Source organism: Rissa tridactyla, chromosome 2 (assembly GCF_028500815.1).
Source record: "Rissa tridactyla isolate bRisTri1 chromosome 2, bRisTri1.patW.cur.20221130, whole genome shotgun sequence".
Taxonomy (NCBI): Eukaryota; Metazoa; Chordata; class Aves; order Charadriiformes; family Laridae; genus Rissa; species Rissa tridactyla.
The window spans coordinates 67526525-67549672 of NC_071467.1; the positions used below are offsets into that span (position 1 = coordinate 67526525).

The 23148-nt window shown below is 44.3% G+C and overlaps 1 protein-coding gene across 1 annotated transcript in view; it reads right to left on the reverse strand.

The window, feature by feature from the left end:
- Positions 1–15519: 15519 nt before the first annotated feature.
- The window catches only part of GABBR2 (gamma-aminobutyric acid type B receptor subunit 2), a 488425-nt gene continuing 480796 nt past the window's right edge, over positions 15520–23148 (reverse strand). The window contains exons 18-19 of the mRNA XM_054191752.1: positions 22507–22624; positions 15520–15685 (exon numbers count right to left, since the gene is read on the reverse strand). Of these exons, the coding sequence (XP_054047727.1) occupies positions 15520–15685; positions 22507–22624 (284 nt within the window). The remainder of the gene's footprint in view (positions 15686–22506; positions 22625–23148) is intronic.

Here is a 23148-nt window from a genome sequence, read left to right on the forward strand (position 1 = left end):
AGGAGATAACATCTGGGCTCACATATACTACAGCCAGCATGAATGGATGTCTAAGGAAAAACTACTTCAGTAATTCATTCAGCTTTCACTGTGCAGTCAGACTGTTTGGTGGGGTCTGCCATCCTGTAGATCCCTCCCATCTGGCTCATCCTTTTGGTGTAGGCTTCTGCTCTGTTCTCTGGATTTGGCCGCTGTAAGTATCTGTAGTGACAGAACCTAAAACTGGTATTTTCATACAATTTATCAACCTTCCAGCTGCCTGACAGACTGTTACAGAGGTGAGGATATGTTATAGACCTATAAATATACAGTACGCTTGTAATAACAACAGAAAAGCCTATGTCAATTTTCTTCTCCCATTGGGCAAGACTCCAAGCATCTGCTGTCTAAGAATATCAACTTTTTTGTAGCAAATCGGTATACTGAAACAAAATAGGTCCAATTTTCTCATTCCCTTAGTGACTGGAAAAAAACCCGAAAAACTGCTACCAGACAACAGAAGATAATGAGAACTATGAGGTCAGATTTATGTTCCTTATAACATGCCTCTGGTAATAATACAGACATCACATTAGATTTTATTAAAAAATAACAAAAGAACTCCTATTCGTTTTTTCCTCCTTTAAAATAAGTGAAAATGGGGACAGGCAGGGAACAGACCACCCATCTTGCATCTTGTGACATGTTTGTTTGCTGGGTTATCCACGCTCACTAGAGAAACTCGTATCCGGTGTTTGGGCTGGAAAGGTCTTGAGCTTCAAGGAAGCACAGGTTTAAAACTCTTTGGGCAGATTTAGCTGTAGTCGTCATCTGATCACTTGGTCTCTGGTCCTGAGGCAAGGTACCTCTGCTTCCTGCTGTCTCCCCACATTTTCCTGATGCTGGGAAGCAAGAAGGGATCCATGCCTCATGACTGAGCTTGGAGGTCTGCTCCTCGAGCCATCAGCACGGCAGGCACAGGCAGCAAAGAGGTGAGTGGCTCCTGGTGGCACGTTGCTCTCTAGGTGTTGTATCAATCTCTCGAGCTCACAGAAGTCTAGAAGGCTTCAGCAGCGGAGGAAGAACAAATCAAGCTGGAAGCTGGCTCGTGGGGCTGAGGAGAAGAACATAAATTACGTGAATTCTCCATGCGCCAGCAGCTAAGTGGTTAAGGACAAAGAGTACTGAACCATGGCTGATCGCTTCAGTCGTGCCTTTTGGGGACTGCAGCTGAGGCCGATGATCTAAGTGAACACCAGGCTTCAGAAAGCAGATAGTAACAACAGACATAAGTCCCACTGCTTCTACCAGGGCAGACAAGTGACCTACCTGCTGGACTAGCAGTTGCTGCTGCCTGGGGACTCGGACCTTGAGGCAGCAGCAAGATGTCCTGTTAGACCCTTCCCTGGGGAAATGATGTGGGAGGCTGTTTGCATGCTCCAGCTGCAAGCTGGGGAGGAAATTGTTAGGAGCTGCCAGATCTGGTGGCCAGCCAGCGGGGAGGCCGAGCAGGCATGTCCCACAGGCACACAGGACATGTGTGCACCCGGACGACGGCAGAGGTCAACATGGACAGAAAACACAGCACTTGCGAAAACACAGACAGCATCAGCGGCCTCATCCTGTTTCCCTTGCTGGCTGATCAGGATGAAAGTGTTTTAGTGGAAAATATATGTATACATATACACAACATGGACTCTACCAGTAGCTGAGCTTAGACAGTCTGCCCAGCAGCTGTCCCTGGACACCCAGGTCTCTCCAGCTGCTGGCACCTGGACACACATGAGCCCCTGAGACCCACAGCCCCACTCCAGCTGCTGGTGCTCCGGCACACGGAGGCACACTACAGGTCTCGCCAGTCACTGGCATTAGTGCCTCATCCCACCCAGCAGCTGGCCCTTGGGTCTGCTGGTCTTCAAGTGACTCAGGCATAGACCTACACATGCAAAGAGGTCTCTCAGCTGAACCCCACGCCCCACGGTCTCTCCCGTAGCTCGTTTTGGCTTCCTGGTCCCTCCACCAGCCAGCCCTTAGACCCTCTGGTCTCTCTGCTACCTGGCCCAGGCTTCTGGCTGCTGCAATACCTGGCTCCCAGGCCTCTAACCCTGCCCCCCGGCTAGACTAGCTCCATGTTTGCTAGTGACGGCACAGCACTACACACAGCCGTGCAGGCAGGACGGTTTCTCCAGTTGCTGGCATCACAGACACATGGGCCCTGTCACCATCACAATCATGGTCCCCGCTCCAGCTGCTGGCACTTAGGCCTCCTTACACACACATGTGCACCGAATAAAGAGCCCTCACCCAGAAAAATAGTTAGAAATGGAGTTTAGTGAGAAGACAGGACCGGCTGCAGCAATCGGGCACGGCCAGAGAAGTGTACTGACCAATAACCTGTTTGCACACAATCAATCACTTTTGTCGCCTTTCATGTCTCCCTTTTCCATGCTTATTCCTTCCAAACCACCTTGATCCCTCACTATCCCTGCCTCTGGTCCTTCCTTTCCTGTAGTAAGTCTTGCACAGTCCTCAAATGCTCTTCCCTCGCATTGCACAGTGAATCCCACACACCTTAAGGCAGTAACCCCACTCAGTTCGTAAGGTGATCCAGAGAGCCTCTCCCACCAAAACTCAATGGGTTTCCTACCAGGACGGCAGGCTGAACATCTTCTTGTGGTGGACCTGGGAGTGGCCAGGTTGGGCTGCTCCTCTCTGTCTGACTAGGATATTGGGATATGCCTGTCAGGCAATATCCAGTATTAGGACACTGGGGTTTGGCTCCTCTGTGCTCCTCTGTGTTGATAGAGATGGGCCTTTGCTGATCTGACTGCTCTCCTGTGATGCCTGGGCAGGAACGGTGTCTGGGTGCTAAGTTTCCCTTACTGGCTTATTGGGGTTTCCCTGCCTGTCATGGTGTGGATGATTCTTTAATTGCACAATCTAACAGAAACATCACAAATGCAGGCTCGCTTCTGGTAAATCAGTCACAAAGATGAGTTTTGGCAGCAAAAAAAATCCAGATAAGAGAACTTGCAGAACACTACTTTTGTAGGAAGACTGCGCATCCACAGCTGTCCTTGCAGTTAAGGGGAGGTGAAGCTAATTAAAATTGCTCAGGGTTATTGCCAGCAAAATTACGTGGAAGCACTGTATTCATTATTTAGTAAGCTCTGTACTGTAAACTTTACCACATAACCTTACCGTTATAAATCGTAGTACATTCAAAAAGCAGCTAAAAGGGCTTGGGTTTTTCCATATGCTCATTTCTCATGCGCTTAATTCTTGACTCATGAAGCTATTTTTGTTTCACACTCCTAAATTAAAAATGAATTGGCCCAAGGATGTCAATTTGAAGTTAATGATTAAAAAAACAACAACAACAGAGTAAGGGAAATGTATAAAGGCAGGACAATGAAAGCTATTGACGAAGTTAGCTATAAATCTTGGCATGCCTCGTAGTAACAATACAGGAAATCGTAACTACTTGCTGGCGATGTTCACCCCACGTTTCTGCTTTACCAAAATAGCAACAATTCATAAAAAATGTATGAGCCCAGAACATCCTGTCAAAAATTCCTTACTTGATAAAATAATATTTATGTAATATTCCTTATCAGCTCATGAATATGAATTACATTAACTCTGCATATAGGACTTCAACGTTCTGAATTTGGCAGCAGGAAGGCTTAATTCTGCAGTATAAGATCAATGCGTTTGTACGTATGCAACTTGTCAACGCGTCCGGACAACAGTTTCTGATGTAAAGCTTTGGTTGGAAAAAATGTGGAAACTTATTCTGTATTTCCTTACCATTTTCTGGAAGACTAAATTATTTTCTAAGACTGCTTTTAATATATGCATCCATACGTATGTTTTCCCCCTTCTCCAGACTCTGTTTTGTTTTGCAGTAAACCCTCACCCTGCTTTATGGTTTCCCATCTGGGAAACCATATGAAATAACCATGGTTCACTACTGAATCATCTTCTCCCTCTGCAAGTAATGTTTTCTGCCTGGTGACTGGTTTGACCAGAATAACCACTGGGGGAGGAGGGGTAAGCAAGTGGTGGAAAACTCACTGTTGCCTTCATTTTTTGTAGATTTTTTTGTTTGTTTTGTCTTTACTCTTTTTGAGATGTTACTCAGGTTGATCTAAAAACTGAGTGTAAAAGTGTTTTCTCCCAAGGAGAAAGAAGGGGGAAAGCAGTGTTTTTCCTTCTTCGTGTGTTCCCTAGTTCTCTTTTTTTTAAATTTTATTTTATTTTTGTTTCTGGATACTTGCCCACGTTTAGAGTGTTGATTAAAAAATGATCATAATAAGGCAACAGTCTGCTCTCCCTTACAGAGAAGATGAACTTGTTTCAGTAGAGTAAACCTAAGATGAATTTACAGTGGCATAAATACTAGAAATAATGGTGAGTGCTGAGGCAGGGAATTACTTCTCGTTGTTGTCAGTCTTTTTTATGACGATTTCAGGGAGCACTGAATCATTCAGTTTATGTAACTCTGAGGATATAGGCTTGTTTGTACAGAAAATACCTTGCATCTCACGTGAGCTGGTGAAGTCCATGCTCTCTGGTGTTAATGCTGGGGGATGGGAGAAGAGCAGCAGACATGGTTTTTCAGGGGATCGAACAATTTGACTTCCACTTTTTCTTTGTTGCATTAGACCCCACGAAATCTTTGTGGGCTTTTGTGCTCATCTTTCCAGTGCCCTTCTGGGCCTGAAGGTCAACAGGACCAGATTTCCTGTAGACGAAAGGGTTCATGGTGAGCTGTTGGTCACCCAAATTCTTCACCAGGAGGAATTCAGTGGTGGGAGTGGGCTCCCTTCCTCCAGTCCTGGGTTGCCTTAGCTGGGGGTCATCTTTGTATTTTTCTAAACAGTCTGTTTGGCCGCTCTTTCTTGTTGGTGAGCTAGCTAGTTACACAACGATCACTGTGTTCTCTTACACCTTTATCGTATAGAGTTAAACCTTACCATTGCAGTCAGCTTCAGGCTAAAGAAAAGAACAAGTTAAGCAGCTGTTCCCACCCCTTTAGCGATTCTGTAGCCATAGCCAAACTGAGCCCAGCACTGCCCAAAACACAACCCAGTAACTCCTGATAGCAGAGCCATCACTCAGTAAATGCGGATAATGTAGTCATAGTCTGCCACTAGCAATAGCAACACCAATCTACTGATTTACATCTTTGACAGAGGTTTAGTTGTTCAGATTCATGCCATTTCACCTTCAAAAGAAGGGCTCAGTCAGTAGTCTAGTAAACTATTAGGTGGCCAGATGCCCTTGGCAGTTGCAAGGAGCAGTTTTGGCCACCAAAGAAGCCCAAAGAGATGAAAGTGAACAGTCAGAGAAAAGCAGAGGAGACTTCTTAGGGTTTGAAGCCAGAAACTCTCACAAACAGGACCAAAGGAAAAGGAGGAGGATGCTAGGTAGGGCAAGAAGGAATAATGTAATTTATGGGGAGGCAAATGACTGCCTGACAGGTGCAAAAACAAGTTAGCAGATTAGGGGATGTTTTTATGCAGAAAGGTCTGTCTTCGGTGAAGTGCAGGTCTGCCCACAGCGATTGCATCAGGAACAGTGCCAGCAAGAAGGTATACTGTCATCAGCAGAGGACTGTCATCAGCAAAGAAGCATCCATTGTGTGCTAAGCCAGTGATCTGCACATTAAATATAAAGAAAACTATAGTGCACAAAGCAACGTGTTGCTTGATGTACCACAAATGTCCCACTAAACCTTTGCCAATTAAGTAAATACATCCCTGAAAAACATATGATAGACTATTATATCCTTCTCGTGGGATAATGCTATCTTACTGGGATGTACAAGTTACCAATAGGAAATTTCTCTGTAAGAGGTGCAGGAACAGACATCTATCTTAGACCACCACAGTTTACACGGTGCAGCTTACGACATCGCATGTAAGTGGAGAAATATGCAGATGTATCCCAAAGAGTGGGGGAAGTTCCATAACGAAAAAAATCCTCCCAGCGAAGGGTGTCTGTCCATTCAGCATGGGGAGTCTGAGGGTAAAACCAACTTCAACATCTCACCGTGCCAGCTACGTCAGGAAAGAACAGAGCAGTCCCGTGTGGTCTAGCAGAGGAATCTCGTGATGGGAGTCAAGTGAGGCAGTGGAGTCTGAGGAGAGTACTTTTTAAATAATAAGATAGTGACTGGGATTAACGAAGCTGAAAAATGGCCTAAAGCTTTAGGATGAGGATTGCTGATGACCGCTTCATGTAATGAACTTCCTACCCCAAGGACAGGATGATGCTTTCCATAGGGCCCGTTCATGACTGGGACGGACTTTTGGAAGAACTAACGATCTCCATGCATGTGTCTCCCTTTGTTATGCTATTTGTCACGGACAGTGTTAAATACATTTTTGAACTTCCACAATAAATGTGAAGTTTGTAGTGTAAGTAAAAAAAAGCAGCTCCTTTCTTCACTCGACCGTAGCTTTTCTTATATAAGTACAACAGAATACTATGAACAATGTTCCCCTGTAGGAGTGGAAAAGGAGAAAAATAAGATGAAGAGTCCTTATTTGCATCAGTAGTGTAGTGCTAATAATGTAATGTGATCATAATGAAGGGAATATAAGATCTATTTGGAACAGAGTGAAAGAACTGAACATCACTAAAAGGAAAACTTTATTCCAAAAGTGAGAGAAATTCATGAGCAACATCTTTTCATCATTTTGAATATGCCCCATTAAGTTAATTTGAGCAAGGTTGTCTAAATTCTGATACGTTCATAAATGTTTTCACGCATCCCAAGCTGAACTAGGTCCTGAAAGAAAGAAAAGTGCCTTCCTAGACTCTTCCTGTACATGCAGCCAGAGCAGCAGGTTATTCATCAAAGCCATAAGCAAAGTGCATAGCCAGAGATTTAATTCTTGAAAGTGCATTTGGCTACAAGATTTTAAAAACCTTGTGGAGAAGGCCTTTATGTAGAGTGTCTTACTGTAGCTTTGGAGTATGATGAACTAAATTAATTCAAGGAACTTATTATTGCTTGCAGTTTGCCTGTGATGAGGGCTGGGACTGCGTTTTCTTTCTGGAGCTTGGATTTTAATCTATGTTAATATTCACATCAACAGGGTAAGTTAATGAGGCCCAAGCTCATTTTATTATCTTTTATCTGACTGAAGCTCTAAGCTTCTACCCGCACAGCCCGGGATACGCACCGTGCATGCCGGATGAGGAGAAGCAGTTTATATTCGAGCATTTGTGCTGCACAGACGTGAGTGCTCTGTGGTTGGTGTTCTCCATATGGGAAAGTTCATTTTGTTTCTGGCTTGCTTGAAAACAAACAAACAATAAATCAGCAACATGACCATAAAAAAAATTTAAAAAGGCAGAAAATAAGGGGTATGAAAAAATAATGCAAGCGTGTCTGAAACTGAGCTGGGTACGTATTTTTTCTTTGTAGAAGACAGTGAGTGGTTGATGATTGCTGACGTACACCGGGAAAAAACAGAGAGCTTATTTAAAAGGAAGCTGTATTAAAATAGGCACTTTTTAATTTTTGAAACTATTTTTGTCACATTTGGGACTCCTGAAGTGAGTGTTTGCTCCTAATGATTTCTCAAGTAAGGACTGACAGCCTTTTCAGAAGGATTTGAACGTATCTGATGTTCCAGCATGGGTAACAACTACACAAGGAACAATGGAAGTGACACGTGGAGTTAAGCTGGTAAAGAAGCTGAAAAGAAAGGAAAAAAAAGAATAAAATAGAAGAAAATGAGAGGTGTGCAACAATGCAGACTTTCTGCATGTTGCGTTGCAGGGAAATGTATTTTTGGAGATGGTCTGTCCAGCTGCCCAACGTCCTGGCTGCTCTACCCGCCTGCGAGACTGTAGGGTGCAGCAGCAGCGTTGAGGAGGTGCAGGAGGAGGAAGGAGGGGTTCCACCTTGCTGGTATATTTAGAATGACTCAGCCAGGAGGGTTTGCTTCTCTGGAAGCAGAGAGGAGGGTAGTGAGTCTTGCTGCCCTGGGATCAGGTTAGAATAAAAGACAAAGGAAACCTCTCTTGCGAGGAAGCGATGGATATCTGACGCGGCCGCTCCCACCTTGTGACAAAACAAATAACCTCACGCTCAGTGGGGGGAGATGCCTTTGGATTCATCAGTTCGCCACTCCTAATACTGAAGGGCTGTGCCACAGACCAATTAAATGAACGTCTTTATGTATCTTTCCACCCTCGCTACATTTGTGCTTGTCCCTAATAGGAGTAGTTTTACATCAAATGGCAGCATCGTAAAGAGCACAGTGGGATGGGGGGAGCGGCAGGCTAACACAAGGGAAGAAAAGGACTACCGAGAATTCACATCTGCTAGTCTGAATTTCACAGCTAACTCATTCACCTTCAAAAACTTACAAGCCAGTTTTTGCGGAGGTGAGGGCAGCTTTAACATGGAGCGAGCAAACAGGCCCCGGTGGCTGGAGCAGTTGGGTTTGATCCCAGGTTGTGGCAAACCGGATCAGCCACTCAGGGATAAACTGAGAGCTGGCTTTGTGCTCTAACTCAGCGGTCAATTAAACCTGGGACACATTTACTTGATTCTGTTTTGCAGTCGTTTTCATTTGCCCCAGTGGAATACCTCTGAAAGTTTTGAACGGTGGCAGGTACTGTTGTTTGTTTGCATGGATTATGCTGGAACAACTCGTGCGTTTTTTCCACTTTGCTGAGCTTCACTCTCATCCTAAATTGCTTGTTTAAGTTCAAATGTCAGTTAATTCTTAGGTAAATAAGTTCTTGGGTTTTAAAACTAGAACAAAGCAGTAAATATAGAACGTTAGCCGGGGGAGGGGAGGAGGAGGGGAAAGACTGAAAGGTCCTCAAAGAATGGGGGCACTTATTAGAGAAATATTCATTATGACAATAGCAATATGACAGATTTTCAGCTGTAGCTCCAGCTTGAAGTTGGAGAGTCTATAATCTCAAAGGGAAATTCTGTGGAGGCCTCTGAAAACAGTAAAATGCCCTCTCCCCACACCCTGACTAAGGCAGTCCAGTTAAAAAACATGTTTCTCTGTGTGTGTAAGAACCAGTTTCTGTAAAATTTCCATAAGGATTGGTAATTTACAAACTTCACGCTTCTGCAGCCCTCCAGTAATAACAGAAGCCTGGAAACAGCCTGGGCTATTGAAGTATTGAACTGAATTTCAAACTTGGAGCCTACTAGAAGCTGAGGTCAAAATTTGGAGGAAAGTCGCTCCCATTTTAGCTACCAGCAACACCGAGGCAGTTAGTGATGGTGTTGGCTTCGGTTCTGACAATTTTAACAGCTTCATTTGCACAGCTAGCTTTGTGGGATGACAGTGACTATCTTTTGCTAGGGGTGCTTGCATCTGATGCTGACGTTGATGTGTCTTCCTCAGAAGCGATTGCAGCTGAGTCCCTTGTTCATTTGCGTCTTTATGACTCTTAAGCCATCTTCTCGTATGTGTGTGTTGGTTGTTTCGATGTTTTTTCCCCCCTTTTCTCCCATTAGCTCTGTTACTTTGCTCAAGTAGTGTCTTCCAGTGACCTAAGTATGAGCCAAGGCAAACTGAAGAGGATTTCTTTCCAGTATTGAGAGTAGGGGTGAGTTGTGGGGCTTATGGAATTGTTAACTCAATGCCTTTAACCTCTGCCTTGTCCCCCTCCCTCTGCAGCTCTAGTGTGAAGCCACTGTCCTTGCCCCTCCATTATTTTCCTTTCCCTTTTCATCCCCCCACCTGCCGTTCATCACGGGGAGAGACAATGACTTTGGAAATGTGACCGCCTTTAAGATGAGCTACTAGGGCTTTGCTTCTTTTTGCCTTTCTTGAGGAGACGCTGATCTATGCTCAGCAATTTGCTTTTCTGAAGCAGGTCTTTTAGGGGCACCTACATCTTGCAAGTGCCCCTCAGAGCACCCTCAGGCAGGTGCTCCTATCACTGCTGCCTCCCTTGGCTTTATCTCCTGAAAGTCACCAAGAAGTGACTTTCATCTCTGCTGTTTTGTCTGTGGCTCTCTGCTTCAGACACAGCTCTAGTAGGGACTAAAGTGAAGGATTTCTCAGGTTGGATGGAGGAACAATTTTGTTCTCTGGGGTACCAAAAGCTGTGCTGGTACTGTGTTGTACAGCCGTGTCCAAAGGAAGAGGAACACAAGGTTTCCCAAAGACAGATGTTCATATGCTGGAGCGGAATGCTTTCTTCTTATAAGACTTGCGCTGGTTTGTATCACCAGTTGATCGCTTATTTAATAATGTGAACTAATTATTATGTCAGCTAGATTATTGGGTGGGGATGTCAGGTTCCTCCCTCCTGTAGAACAGATATCTCCATCCCTCTGCCTGCTGGGAGGGCTGCCTGGTGTTTGGAAGTACTGGAGTACCCTCAGGCAGGGCGGAGTAGGGGCCACCTGGGACAACAGTGCAGCAGAGCACTTACTTTATGAGTACAAAGCCATGCATATATTTCCTCCCTGCTCTTTTCCACAGTCTTTCATTTCTGCTTTGGGCTTCTTTTTCCTTAGACCTGGACAAATGGGATGTTGAGGTGCACAGGCTCAGGGTTTTGCACTGTGTGGCAGAGCGGGCCAGGGCCAAGGAGAATTAATTACTGAGCCAGGGATGGCTTGTGTGTATATGTCCTTAAAATGTGTTTTGCTTTTAGATGCTTGACAAATTCCCAAGACGGAAGGTAGCACGGCCGTCTCTGCTTTGCCCCTCATGGTGTTTTCCAGGCCATTAGTGCTGGGCTGCTTGCGCTTGCTCCGTGTCCCACCAGCATGCTCTGCAACACATACGCTATTTTCCAGTCAAAATGACTTGCCAGAATGGACTGCTTCATGTCTGTGGGGCAGTTTTCCACCAGTGGGAGCTCCCCTGCTCAAGCAGGCATCCCACACTGCTGCCTGCAGTAGTAGGTAGGTGGGTGATGTGGTCTCTGAAGCAATTACAGCTGTAGGTCATAAATTTATCTGATACTTTACTGAGCTTAAATTGCACCCAGTGCATGTGGGTACAGGGCTCCTGCTGCATAACCTTTTGTCAGGAGATAAAAATCCTCTGTTCTATTCAAAGCCTGTGCTTGCCGACTCATGAAGATGTCTGTCCTTTCTCGTGAAGCTCAAGGTCATCTGAGCTCCTTTCTGCTATGCTTCTGCTGGTGAGCCAGCCCACAGGCTGATGGCTGCCCGGTACCTACAGCTTGCACTCACCTTCTGCTCCTGTCCTCAGATCTGTTCGACCTCTACTGAATTTAGACTCTAAAATTCAGTTAGGTGTTTAAATGCTTGTGTGATGCTTGGCTCTGATGGCACCAGTGGCAGACTCTTTTTGGAGGGTGGTGAAGGATGTGCTCAGTGAGCGGAGGTGCCTCTCCCTCCTTTCTCCTCCTGCCTGCCCTTCACTCTTTCCCTTCGGGGGGGGTGTGTGTGTGGGGGGGTGTGGGGGGTTTAAACCAGTTGCAGTTTGCAAAGCTGGTGGCTTGAAATGTTTCAAGTAAGAGAGGTCTGTAAGCGATGCAGGTTGCCCTTGCCAGCAGCCCAACGCAGGCTCCAGCCATCTCCTCCCATCAGCTCTTCCAATGCAGCCCTATGCCCGTTAATGCTCCTCCGCAATGTCATTTACCGAGTAGTGACGAGCGCTGTAGTGCACTGGCAGAATCCTGGTCGGGTTAAGAGGCAGAGTGCTCTTGGAAGTACACTTGTGAATGATATTCGTGCATGTTAAAGTAATGGCCATAAGCACTATTCAGCATCTCAAGAGATGGAAAAGGCAGTCAGTAAATATGAGAACCAAACTCCGATAAAAATCATGATGTTGAAGCCACTGTAATAAACCCGTCAATCTTCTCGGGCAGTGAGATGAAAGTCCCTGTTAAACAAGACAGCCACAGGGAGAGTCAGGTCGCTGAATGGCCAGACTGGCCCATCCTTTGGGCTGTGGTATGAGAGCACCGTAAACCCCTGCCGATATCCATAGGGTGCTGTGGAAGAGCTGGGACAGGTCTTGCTGGACTGGCTCCCAGTAGCTAAGAAAGCCTGGGCAGAAAGGGACAGAAATACTAATCCAGTCTTGGGGAGAACAGACAGACCGTAACCAGGATTTGTAATGAACAAACAAGTTCTGAAAAGACCAAAAAAGATTTGTTTATAAACCTTTAGGAAAAGGTGTTATATCTTTTAAAAGAAAGAGAAAACTGAAAAAGTGCCTCTCTTGTTCTTCCCTTACCATCCTCAATTTTATTAATTATTTGAAAGAAGTGCTGGAGCTTTAGTAATCTTCCATTAATTCAATAGCAATTTTATGATTTTATAGGATGCGTATTTGCTGTGACTGTAGAAACGCAGCAGTTCAGGTAAAGTTGCTCCGCTGGCATCTTCCTCTTATTTTTCTCTTGACCTCTTAAAGCAATGTTTTGCTTTGTTCTGGTTTCCTGTTATTCCTGAGCAACTCTAAATCGTTCGCATCCTCCCACAATTTCTGGTTGAAAATAGGTTTCACAATAAAGTCGTTCTAGACTTTTTTTTGTTTTGTTCTTGAATGAGCTTAGATGTATCTGTTTGAGTTTCTCCTGCCATCTGGTATTCTGCATTGAGAGCCACGATCCATGCTGTTCCCTCCTCACTGGTATTTTCTCTTTTGCGTGTGTTCGGTGGGACTCCTAAGCTGCACCAGCTGAACCTGGTTTAGGACACGAAACCTACTACCTCTGTGAAACAGAATGGAGAGGTTCAGTGTTTGTCTTCACGCAACAATCGGTGATTAGTCTCAGAAACTTCTCATTTGTTGAAGCAGAGATTTTACTATCAAGCTAGAAGATTGGCTCAGCTTCAGCGATTTATGTGAAATAGTAAAATCTCTATCTTTCTCCTGAATTCACAGTCACTGCGGTGCAAGAGAGCGCAGTGCGTGTATTAAGTGTGGTTTGGATGTACATGTTCAGCATATGTTTGATTATTTTCCCACTTGAAAATGGTCTTAAACTTCCCTCCTGAGTACTGCAGTAACTGTATTCCAGGGCAGAAGCTCATGTGTCTATTTTCTCTAGATGTGAACCTTTCAGCTACTAGGATGTGTATTTTGACTTTTTATTACAATGTGGTGTTGCAATAGGATTCTTCCTTCTCCAGGGAGGCTTTTATACATACGTATGCTTATACACACACACACACACACATTAAAAATGGTTTTGCTGTGGGGGAAGAGGGCACTGAGTCCAAAAAGCTAGGTTTTATATATTTTATTCATAAAAACAGATTTGCAACAATTTATTAAAAACTGATCTCATGCAGTATAAGGTTATACAAGAAATTCTTCATTTACATTTTATTCTGGCAGTTCCAGTCTAGTTTAAAGCATTTGTGCACTAACATCATTGGAAAATGCCATTGGGGCACAGCCTCTTCATAAATTTACAGTACATTTTTGCTGCAGTATAAAAGAACAGAAACATTAAATAGCTATATTCACTTGGTTGGTCTTGTTATCTGCAGTAAAGTAAAAAAAAAAATGTTATGGGAGAAACTACAGTATCATTGAGACAAAGAATGTACTGCATGGTTTAAACCTAATAAACGTCACACAGTCAGTATTCACGAAGTTACAGACACACACACACACTCACCTCCAATGGTCCGATACTTCTGAATTTTTTTTTTTCCTGCTAAGTTGGAATAATATTTCTACAGAGATCTTTGTGTATACATTATATACAATATTGTAATTTTCTCTTTTTAAAAATTAACATTCCTTTTAAAATAAACCAGGCCCTGATGATATTAATAAAGCAAGAGAATACTGTCAACACACATTGAGTGACAACGTCAGTGTTTAGTGCTTAAACAGAGTAATGAGTTCTATTTTATCTGTGTTTATACTTACATGTTTTTGTTCTAAAAGCTACAGGTATTTCCATAACCTCTCTTACTGTATGTGCCAAGTGAAATAGTTTGTGATGCTCCTGATTGGAAGATTCAGATACATAGTCATGTTGGTTTTGGCCACTATGAGGTGTGTTTTATTTTTTAATGGAGATTTATGCTAGCTTGTCAAAGCTGCGCTTAAGTCCCTCAGCTAACGAACCTCTTCAGCTGTGCTTCAGTCATCGCTGATTTATAAACCTTTGTAGAAACGTCATTCCAAAGGTTTGGTCTGAGGTGCACAGGTGTTGGTCAAACAAAACCGAGAGCCCAGTGGGTGCTTCATGTGGTTCCCGCCCCCCCCCCCCCACTCTTAGCAAACAGCCCTGGCAGTGAGATGCCACATTTCCAGTCCCTTGGAAAAAGAAGCTGCATGTGTGTCTCACCTGTGCCTGAGGGTTTGGCTCCAGAGCTGCTCCCGACGGTAGGCCACTATCGTTCCTCCTAATTACTTCGGTTCAGGGGATGGAGCTAAAGTACAAAAACCGCTGCATTTTTTTCACAGTCCTTTTAGGATTCAGATAAAATATTCTATTGGTAAATTTGATTTGTCCTCTCTATTATCCGCTACAACTGTCACACACGCAGGTACAAAGCAAACATAGTGTATATTCACATCTATGTGCTCTGCAGGCTTTGCCTGCAGCAGCGAAGTGCTGTGCCCTAACCCCTCCCCCCCCAAGTCCACTAAATTAATTTTATTGTAATTATGTGTGACATAACTCAAACAAACTATGAAAAACAATCCGTCCTGTGACATTAAGACTTTACTACCCATCTGTCCTTGAGTCATCAGCCCTAGGACTTCTCCAGACAGTTTAGTACATTACGATTGGCGGCGTTTATTCTGAAATAGGTGCAGAAACTTTGCTAAACTGAAGCTGCAGACGGTCGGCCGTCGCTACCATCGTCCCTGGAGAAGGGCGAAGCGCTCCGCTTCCGACCAGCAGCTCTCCAGCTGGTGACAACTCGGAGCTGGAGCTTCAGCCTCTGCTTGGGTTTCACGTACAGCTGCAAGCTAGAGGTGACCCTGCTCACAGCACTGCGGAGTCTCAATGACACCCGAGGAATCATTTCTCACAATCCTCCTTTCCTAGCGAGCATCGGCCCTGAAATGAAAACAAGCAAGACTAACCAGTGCAGAATGTTTCCAGCGATTTAACACAACTCTTGTAAAAATGAGTGTATCTATTTCAATAAATATGGTATAGCTCAACCATTGCATTTTCCTTACATGGATACAGTATAGAATTGCATGTTCTCAGCAGCCACATAAAGCTCAGTGACATTTGAGTGGTTTTTTTGTTTGTTTTCCTAGTGTCTTTTTTGCAAGATCCGTATTTCCCAGCCTTCTTGTTGCGAGTAGAAATTTGGGAAGAAATGTTTTTCGGTGACTTCTACGTGAAGAAATAAAAACTCCATGAATAAGGCTACAGAACAAACTCCTTGTGTCCTTCTCCTTCGCCTTCCCACAGGAGTTACCCGGGCACTCCTGCGACGACGGCCTCAGCGGTAGTTCCTCTGCGGTAAGAGCCAATGTTATATGTTTGTAGCAGAGTTCTAGGTCAGATGTTCAGTCCAGTCATTGAGTACTTAAAAGCAGTTCAGGAAGCACTGATCTCCCTTGCCTACAGCCCCGACACCATCACTCGGAAGGAGGGCGGCACGTGTCTGTGCCGAGGACTGGCACTGGGGCTGACGCAGGGACTGGCACAGCTGGCATCCACTCCTCCTATGGACGGCAAGTAGGCGTGATGGAGAATGGGCAGCTGCAAAGACAGCCGACGCTGTATGCTGCGAGAGAGAGAGAGAGAGACACAGAGAGAGAGAGAGAGGAGCATTAGCCAAGAGGAAAACGCAATACATGACGTGCTTGCTATGTCTGCGGGTTGCTGCAAGGGTATTTTCTGTGCCTGCTGCTGCGACAGAGAGAGTTAATGCCAAGAGCATTACGCTGGCTGCTGTTGAGCTACTGCCGCCAAGGGTGTTATTTCCCCTTGGGGAATTTTTCTGACAGGTTAGACATGACAAAAGAATCTAAGGGTGCGCTCTCAGCATCCCACAAGCTTCTGAAATTCCCAGGCACTTTCAGAGTAATCGTTAGACTGCTGATACGGGAAAAAGTTAAGTACGCAATGAGGGCATACAGCTTAGCAACCTCCCACCCCTTGCGAAGTGATCTATTGCATGCAGAGCCCCGGGTAACGGCACAGACACGCGTGAGGCCACAGGCTGAGTTTTAAGCCATGCACCACTTAGCACAAGGATGTTAGAATTAAGGATGGCATTTTTGCAACTCCAGCTAAGGCAAACACAGGTGCGTGGAAAGAGAGAATTCGGACTGATGGCTCTTTCCAAGTAGTTCCTCTTTGCAGTTTCGGTCTGTGCTTTTGAGGTGCTGGGTGCTCTCAAGTTCCCGCAGTCAGTGCCGTGGGACTGAGGAGCTGGCACTCTAAAAGCAGTCTAAGCAACCACCCACACCAAAATTCAATATTTAGGAACCCAACATTCTGTATTCAATTCTCCAAGCAGATTGACATCACGATAACTGGCAGGGCTTTGTTTTGTTTTGTTTGATTTATTTAAAAGGGATACTAAACCGTGCTCACAGATAGCCCGACTAACCCCTTGCCATGGAGAGGACGGTGCCGTGAGACAAGGCCTCTTCTACCCCCACACTGTGGATCTACTAGCACCTCTCACACAATCAAAATCCAGTCCAGGTTAGTTAGCGCAAGAGATGCTTTCAGTGGTTAAGATGTTACGGTACCAGGATTGCTTCTGCATTTGGAGACATTCACTCCTGAAACACGGAGGGACTTTTTAAAGAGAAGACAGATGTCAAAGTGACAGAGCTGAACCGAAGACTGGCTTTTTGATTCCAGAAGAAAAATGCCCATACAAAGCATTGTATCGGTACAATGGAGTTTTAAATTTATATTTCCCTGTTATCTGTTATAATGACTGTGTACAGACAGGCTCTTGTAAGAAGTGCATGTTTGAAAGCTTGCCTTTGGACAGCCTTTCTGATTCAAATGACGTTTCATTTCTTTTTTGCTTTGTGTTAGGAAGTGGAGACAGCTACCAAGGCATCCATTGCACTGCTTGGGGACTGAGCAGTATAGCTTTCAAATTCAAACAGGAAGAAATGTAATGCTGCTTCTCTTTAGTTCCTTCACTACAAACTAAGGCTTGTTTATATAGAGATGTGGTGGAAAGCGTTGTAGTCTGCCTAGCTGGGAACATCTTTCTCTTTTTTTTTTTTTCCCCCGCAAAGTCTCTTTAAAAGTTTGATGCAATATTAATCCACAGTGTTGATCATTGTAGTGCTGGCAATGCATCCCCGGGATTAAACAAAATCCGTTCGTTGTTATTTTGCTGCTGTGCCCGACTCTTTCTGGTGGTATCAATGAAATCATGCCTTGTTCCCAAGGAGTGCAGAGGTGGCACGGCTCCCTGCTTCCATGTGCTGAATCCTTAAGAGCCTGACCCTGCGGATTGTCATTCTGTCTCCCGTTGCAGGGTCAAACGCAGAACTGCCCGTGCTTATTTTCCCACCAGTGGAAACGCTTACTTTGTTCAACTGTACAGACTTCTTATTAAAGAGCTTTCTGAAGCTATTCCAAGGGAATCCAGTTGCATAATCAAGTGAATGGGATTTTTTTTCACCCATTTAAGTGTTAGCCATACCACGGACAAAGCATGTTTATTTGGCTCTGCCAACAGTGGCTGCAGTGGGTGGCAAATTTTGCTTTAGCTGTACTTAAACTTTACTTTCACATGAAAACTTGGTTCCTGGAATTGAGGCGGAGGACTGTAGCCTGGAGACTCACACGCAATTAAGACTTTAGACAAAACTCTTAGGGCAAAACCAACACAAAACAGAGAGAGTAACAAAATCCAAACAAAACTGCTGTTTTCTCCTTAAGTGAAAGTAAATCTCGTACCTCGCCTCACTGTGTGGGCTTTTTTTCCCTCCAGCATCAGTACTTCCCCCCCACACCTCCACCCCTGATGCATTTTGTCAATGCTTTTCAGGATGGTGGCATACAATTTGTTTGGAGTTGTCCATACGATATAGATATGGCAAAGCATAAGGTTAAGTATGTTGGGGAGGGAATGGTTAGTATTAGTGGTTTTCTACAACCACTGAAGGAGATGGAAAGGAGAGGTGATGCCACACACAGAACTGCCACTTATCAGGTATTTCGTTAGAATAGGGCATGTACCCTCAGCTCTGTACACAAAAGCCATTTATTAGGGATAAATAAAATCAAGTAAAAGGTTGACTTCCAATGTCAATGCACATAGGAACACAACGCAACGCACGATGCTACAAAGGGGCAGAGGCATTTGAAAAATAATTTGGTTCCGCTATACAAAACCCCTGATGAGATCCATCGGTAACTCGGGGGACCGGAGCAACTGCTGCTAGAGTCAAACATCTGAAGATCTGTGGGAGCGCGTAAACTGTGTCTTAGCATTCACGGGTCATTTCAGTCGATTCTTCAGCCCATTAATGTTGCTTTTTAGCAACCGCTGGGAAGCTGGAGAAGTTCTAAAAGACTATAATAAAGCAAGATGTACTAGCAAGTAAACTAACCATTCTAAATCCACCTTATTTTAATAACAGATTTGAGTAGGATCATAGACACACTAATATGAACGCTGCCAGTGAAGAAACTGAATAAAGGAGGCATGTTCATGCCAAGGCATATGGCTGTAATGCAATAATCCAGTCACAACCAACTTTTTTTTATGAGAATTTTTGTTTACTAAAATTGACATAACTGGCTCCAGCAGAGTATTTGACTGTCTTTTAAATGCTGCTAAAAGCGGAGCTTTAGCTCAAAAAATACCAAGGTAGTTTCTATTATAAGGGTTACACAGCGACTAACTGCTTTGAAGGTTACAAAAATGACCACATACAGGAAATAGTCTGGCAAAATGGTATGTTTTAGTGGGGTCTTGAAGAAATCTATCATCACCTTTACTCAGAGATGTGGAAGACTATTGCATATTGTTGCTGTTAAAATGAGAAGAGTATAAATTTTAACAGTGCCAAAAACTAGTTCACCGAATGTAGGTCACTGATGAGATGGGACAACATGCAGGAATGAAGGTGCACAGAAGAATGTCTTTAAGGGTCACAGAAGATATCTCATTGAATGTATTCATGCAGATAAGCTGACTGATGCGATCTTCAGATAGGTAAGCAGGTCACTATCAGGCTGGAATACAAATAGTATCCTGAGAAATATCTCAGCATGCTGCACTGATAAAACTGGTACTGAAGCAGCATGTCCAGATAAGGTCCACCAATCTTCCTCAGAAGGTCACACACCCAAGGAAGAGGAAGGAGTTGGCTTCTTGTGAGAGACACCCTTGGCCTACTGGGAAATGAGATATTATTCCTGGAACAGGAACAGGTTGCCCAGAGAGGTGGTGGAGGCCCCATCCCTGGAGACATTCAAGGCCAGGCTTGATGAGGCTCTGAGCGACCTGATCTAGTTGAAGATGTCCCTGCTTACTGCAGGGGGGTTGGACTAGATGACCTTTAAAGGTCCCTTCCAACCCAACACATTCTGTTCTATGATTATATCTATTCTAAACTGGTTCAGGATGCTCTCTGGACCTGAGATGAACCGGCATGCTGCAGCTTCCATCCAGGTAACCAAGCTCCCCCCAAACAGGGCTTCTGAATACCAGACTGTGCCTGAGCATCACCTGGAGCAGCAAAAGCTGATGCAACTGTGCTAGGGAATACGCTAATAAGCACCATGGAAAATCAAAGTTCAGGGCTTGAACCTCTGCACCAGCACTCCTTTGACTGTTGTAGAAAGTGTTAATTTACACTGTGTAGCCAGTGTGAACAGGAGACAAAGCAGCCAGCACCCACTTTTTGGTCCTCAGGTCTGATGGTCTGACTGGGGATGGCAAATTTTATGTGACAGTGTGCATAACCCACTGGGTCCTGCCCAGCAGGAAAGGCAGTAAGAAGGAAAGGGAACCGTGAATCATCTACACTCATGCTTTAAGGCTGCTCTACAGTCATACAGACTGCATTTTCCTTAGCTGCAGGATTTTAAATCTGAGCCAAGCATAAAACAAACGTTTTTCACATTCTCATTGTGATGCTATAAACAACACCCCAGAAACAAATGTGCAACAACTTCCTGCGCTACTGAGCCTAAAGTGCATGCATAGTGCTCTGCCTTCACTTTGGACGCAACTGTAGGAATCACACTTGCAGTTAGTCATAGGTAGCACTAGTGGTAAAAAAGAATGAACAAAATCCCAAGTCAAACTCTTTTCTGCACTCTACAAGAACTTTCATACTGGAAGATGTCAGCTCTCTGGGGTGCCGTCAATGACACGAAGCTGGGATGCTTCTCTTTGCTACAGCTGACAAAGAGTTAACATATCTGCAGGCCGGTTATTATCTTAACATCCTCCTTTCGTAGGTTTGTGGCAAAGAGGAAATGTTTTTCAGACTAATGTCCTTGAGATTTCTGTTCTTGAATAAGAAATAAGTTCAATAGACTATGTGACTACCTCTCTATCAGATGCCCTATGTGTGCAGTGAAATGAGAAAAAGAAGGCACAGGCTACAGCTTGTCTTTACTTTTTTTTTTTTTTTGAAAAAAATGATACATTTAATAACCATGGAAGGCCAGAAGTGCTGTCAGACAAGTTGAAAAAAAAGTGCACGCGCGAGGAAGGATATTGTTAAAGAGCACAAAGTCTGGAAAAAGGCAGCCTCTTGTCAAAGAGAGGGAATCACAAAACCCTGGTCTTGGAAGACTGCTACGCTTGCCCTCTCTGGCAGGTCCGCTGTGCCTGGGTGGTGTGGCTCTGGTACCCAAAATGCCAGCGCATCCTCAGGGGACACACTGACCCTTGGACCCGGCACAGTCACAGCCATACAAGTGCTGTGCTGTATGATACTGTTTTGATTTAGCAGGACTTTATTAATTGTTTTCCATAAATGTCAGTGACTGTTCAGATTTGTACAGACCTGATCTTTAAGACTTTTAGGAATTCTCAGTCTTCTCATCAGTTACTGCTAGCCTAGAGGAGGTACTGTCATCACCAAATGTTTTTCTTTTTTCCCCCCCTTGTATTAAATCTATATCGGAAGAACTGGATTATCTGGGTGTCTGTTTTTCTTAGCACCTCTCTTAATGTAAGGGGGCCATGTTCGGAGGAGGCTGCCTGCACACTACATTACTTCTGACAAATGGTGCTGGAAAAAGACAGACCCCTAATAGCTATGCATTAAACCACTCTGCTGACCCCAGAAAGTCATGAGAGCTTTCTCGGCGAGAGCCCTTCTTCTGTGAAATACCCAGATATTTCAGCTACTGGGGGCTTTTTTTTGGTGCACGCATGTGCATGTGTGTGTGGATTAGCTCCTGTGCAGGTTTGGGTTGGGGCTTTTTTTTTGACTACAAGGACAGAGTTAGAAATCCATGTGTTTTCCTGCGCCAGGTAGTATGAGGCAGTAACTGCTATCTGAAATCAGGTTTGCTGTCGCTGATGTAACATGTGACTCAGTCTAGTAATTAATTTAATTTATTCTGTTTTTAAATAAGCTTTTAAGTCGCCCGTGTACAAAACAGGAGTCTGACAGCTGTTAGCTCAGATCCTGGTGAAGTGATGCCCGTGTAACCAGGCTGCCGTGGGGAAATGTCTGATCCAGGGACAAAGGACCACAGCTCTTCCTTGAGCTCTGGCCCACGGCAGGCCCTGCAGAGATGGTAGAGGGTACTACATGAGTTTATTCCATAGGTTGCTGGAGAGAAAAGCTGACACTATAAGACTCTTTCCCCTCCATGAATCCAGCAAGTGTGTTGTGCCATCCTCTCCTTGTAGCCGCAGCATTGTTTCTAAGGGAAACTACTCGGTGAAGGCTTTCCTGTGCCAAAACTCAGGTCCAGCTGCTATGGTAACGTTGAAAAGCCCTAAGACTGTTTTTATTTCTCGGCTAGCTTAAGATCGAAAGAGAACAAAATGGCTATGTACACCATGAACCCCTCTGGGTGGTGTGTGGAAGGACTTGGGTTGTTGACAACGGTTATAACACGCACACGCACATATGCACATCCTCTTATCTCCTTAATATACATTGCTGGCTGGGCATAGCTTGTCCGGTAACCCTCTACAGAAACTTTAGACATCATGTTATGGATGTTTCTGACAAGATAAAAGTATGTTAGATTGTCTTTGGGGCACCTTCGGATCTAGTGTCCCTGATATCCCCTAAATTTGGTGAGGATGGCGAGCTGGTGGCAGGGAGGCATCACAGTACAACGTTGCCGCCCAGTGGTGCTTCAGGACGTGCCATTCACATCTGCTGCCGCTGACGGTCCAGGCTCTCTCTGTAGCGCGGCCTGGCTGGAAAGGTTTACAGCAAAGGTCTTCCCATAAAAATGCGTGAAAGAGAAATATGAGGTTTGTAACCATTTAAAATTAGCATTTTATCAGCAAGGCAGCTGGTGTTCAGGATGAAATTTACGGCTAAAACAGTAGAAAGCATGCGCGCACAAGCACAACCATACCCCTGGGAGGAGGGATGCCTTCTTCTCTACCAGTATCTAGTGGTGTATACTTACTGTTCTGGAGAGTTGATGTCTTCTATAGGATCTTTACTTGTTCTGGAAGGGTCTGATGAGCCCCATTGTGCTGGTGGATTTTGATCAAGATGATTTTTCAAAATGGCTTTCTCACCATCTAGATGGATAACACATTCAATTTTACTTTAGAGTGACAAAGCGATCATTTTAAAATCATTCCATTTTAAAATTTTCTGTATGGTCATAACACCACAAAGGAAAATCTTTCTGCCTATATTCCAACACAGTTTCAGGTTTCCCTGTGAGTCTTTGGTACTCTTGTGCTTTCGGTCATATGCTCCTTCATAGGAACTGCCATGAAGAAACAGAAAAGGGACAAAAGCTCTTTTGTTCTTCCTTTGCTTCCCCCCCACCTTTAAAAACAATACACAAACCAAACCTCTATGTAGCCCTATCATGCTCTCTCACCTAGTCTTAGGCAGTGTAAAAAATTAATGTAACTGCACCACCATATTATCTTGCCCTCAAAAATTGTTACCTTTTCATACGAATAAAACCTCTTATTTAAGTCTTTTCCTAGAAAAACTATAATCTCATTGATGTATAAAAGCTCGGTACTCTTGCAATCACAGAAGCAATTCAGCGCTGTCATTTAACTATCTGCTAGCATTTAGTAGGGAA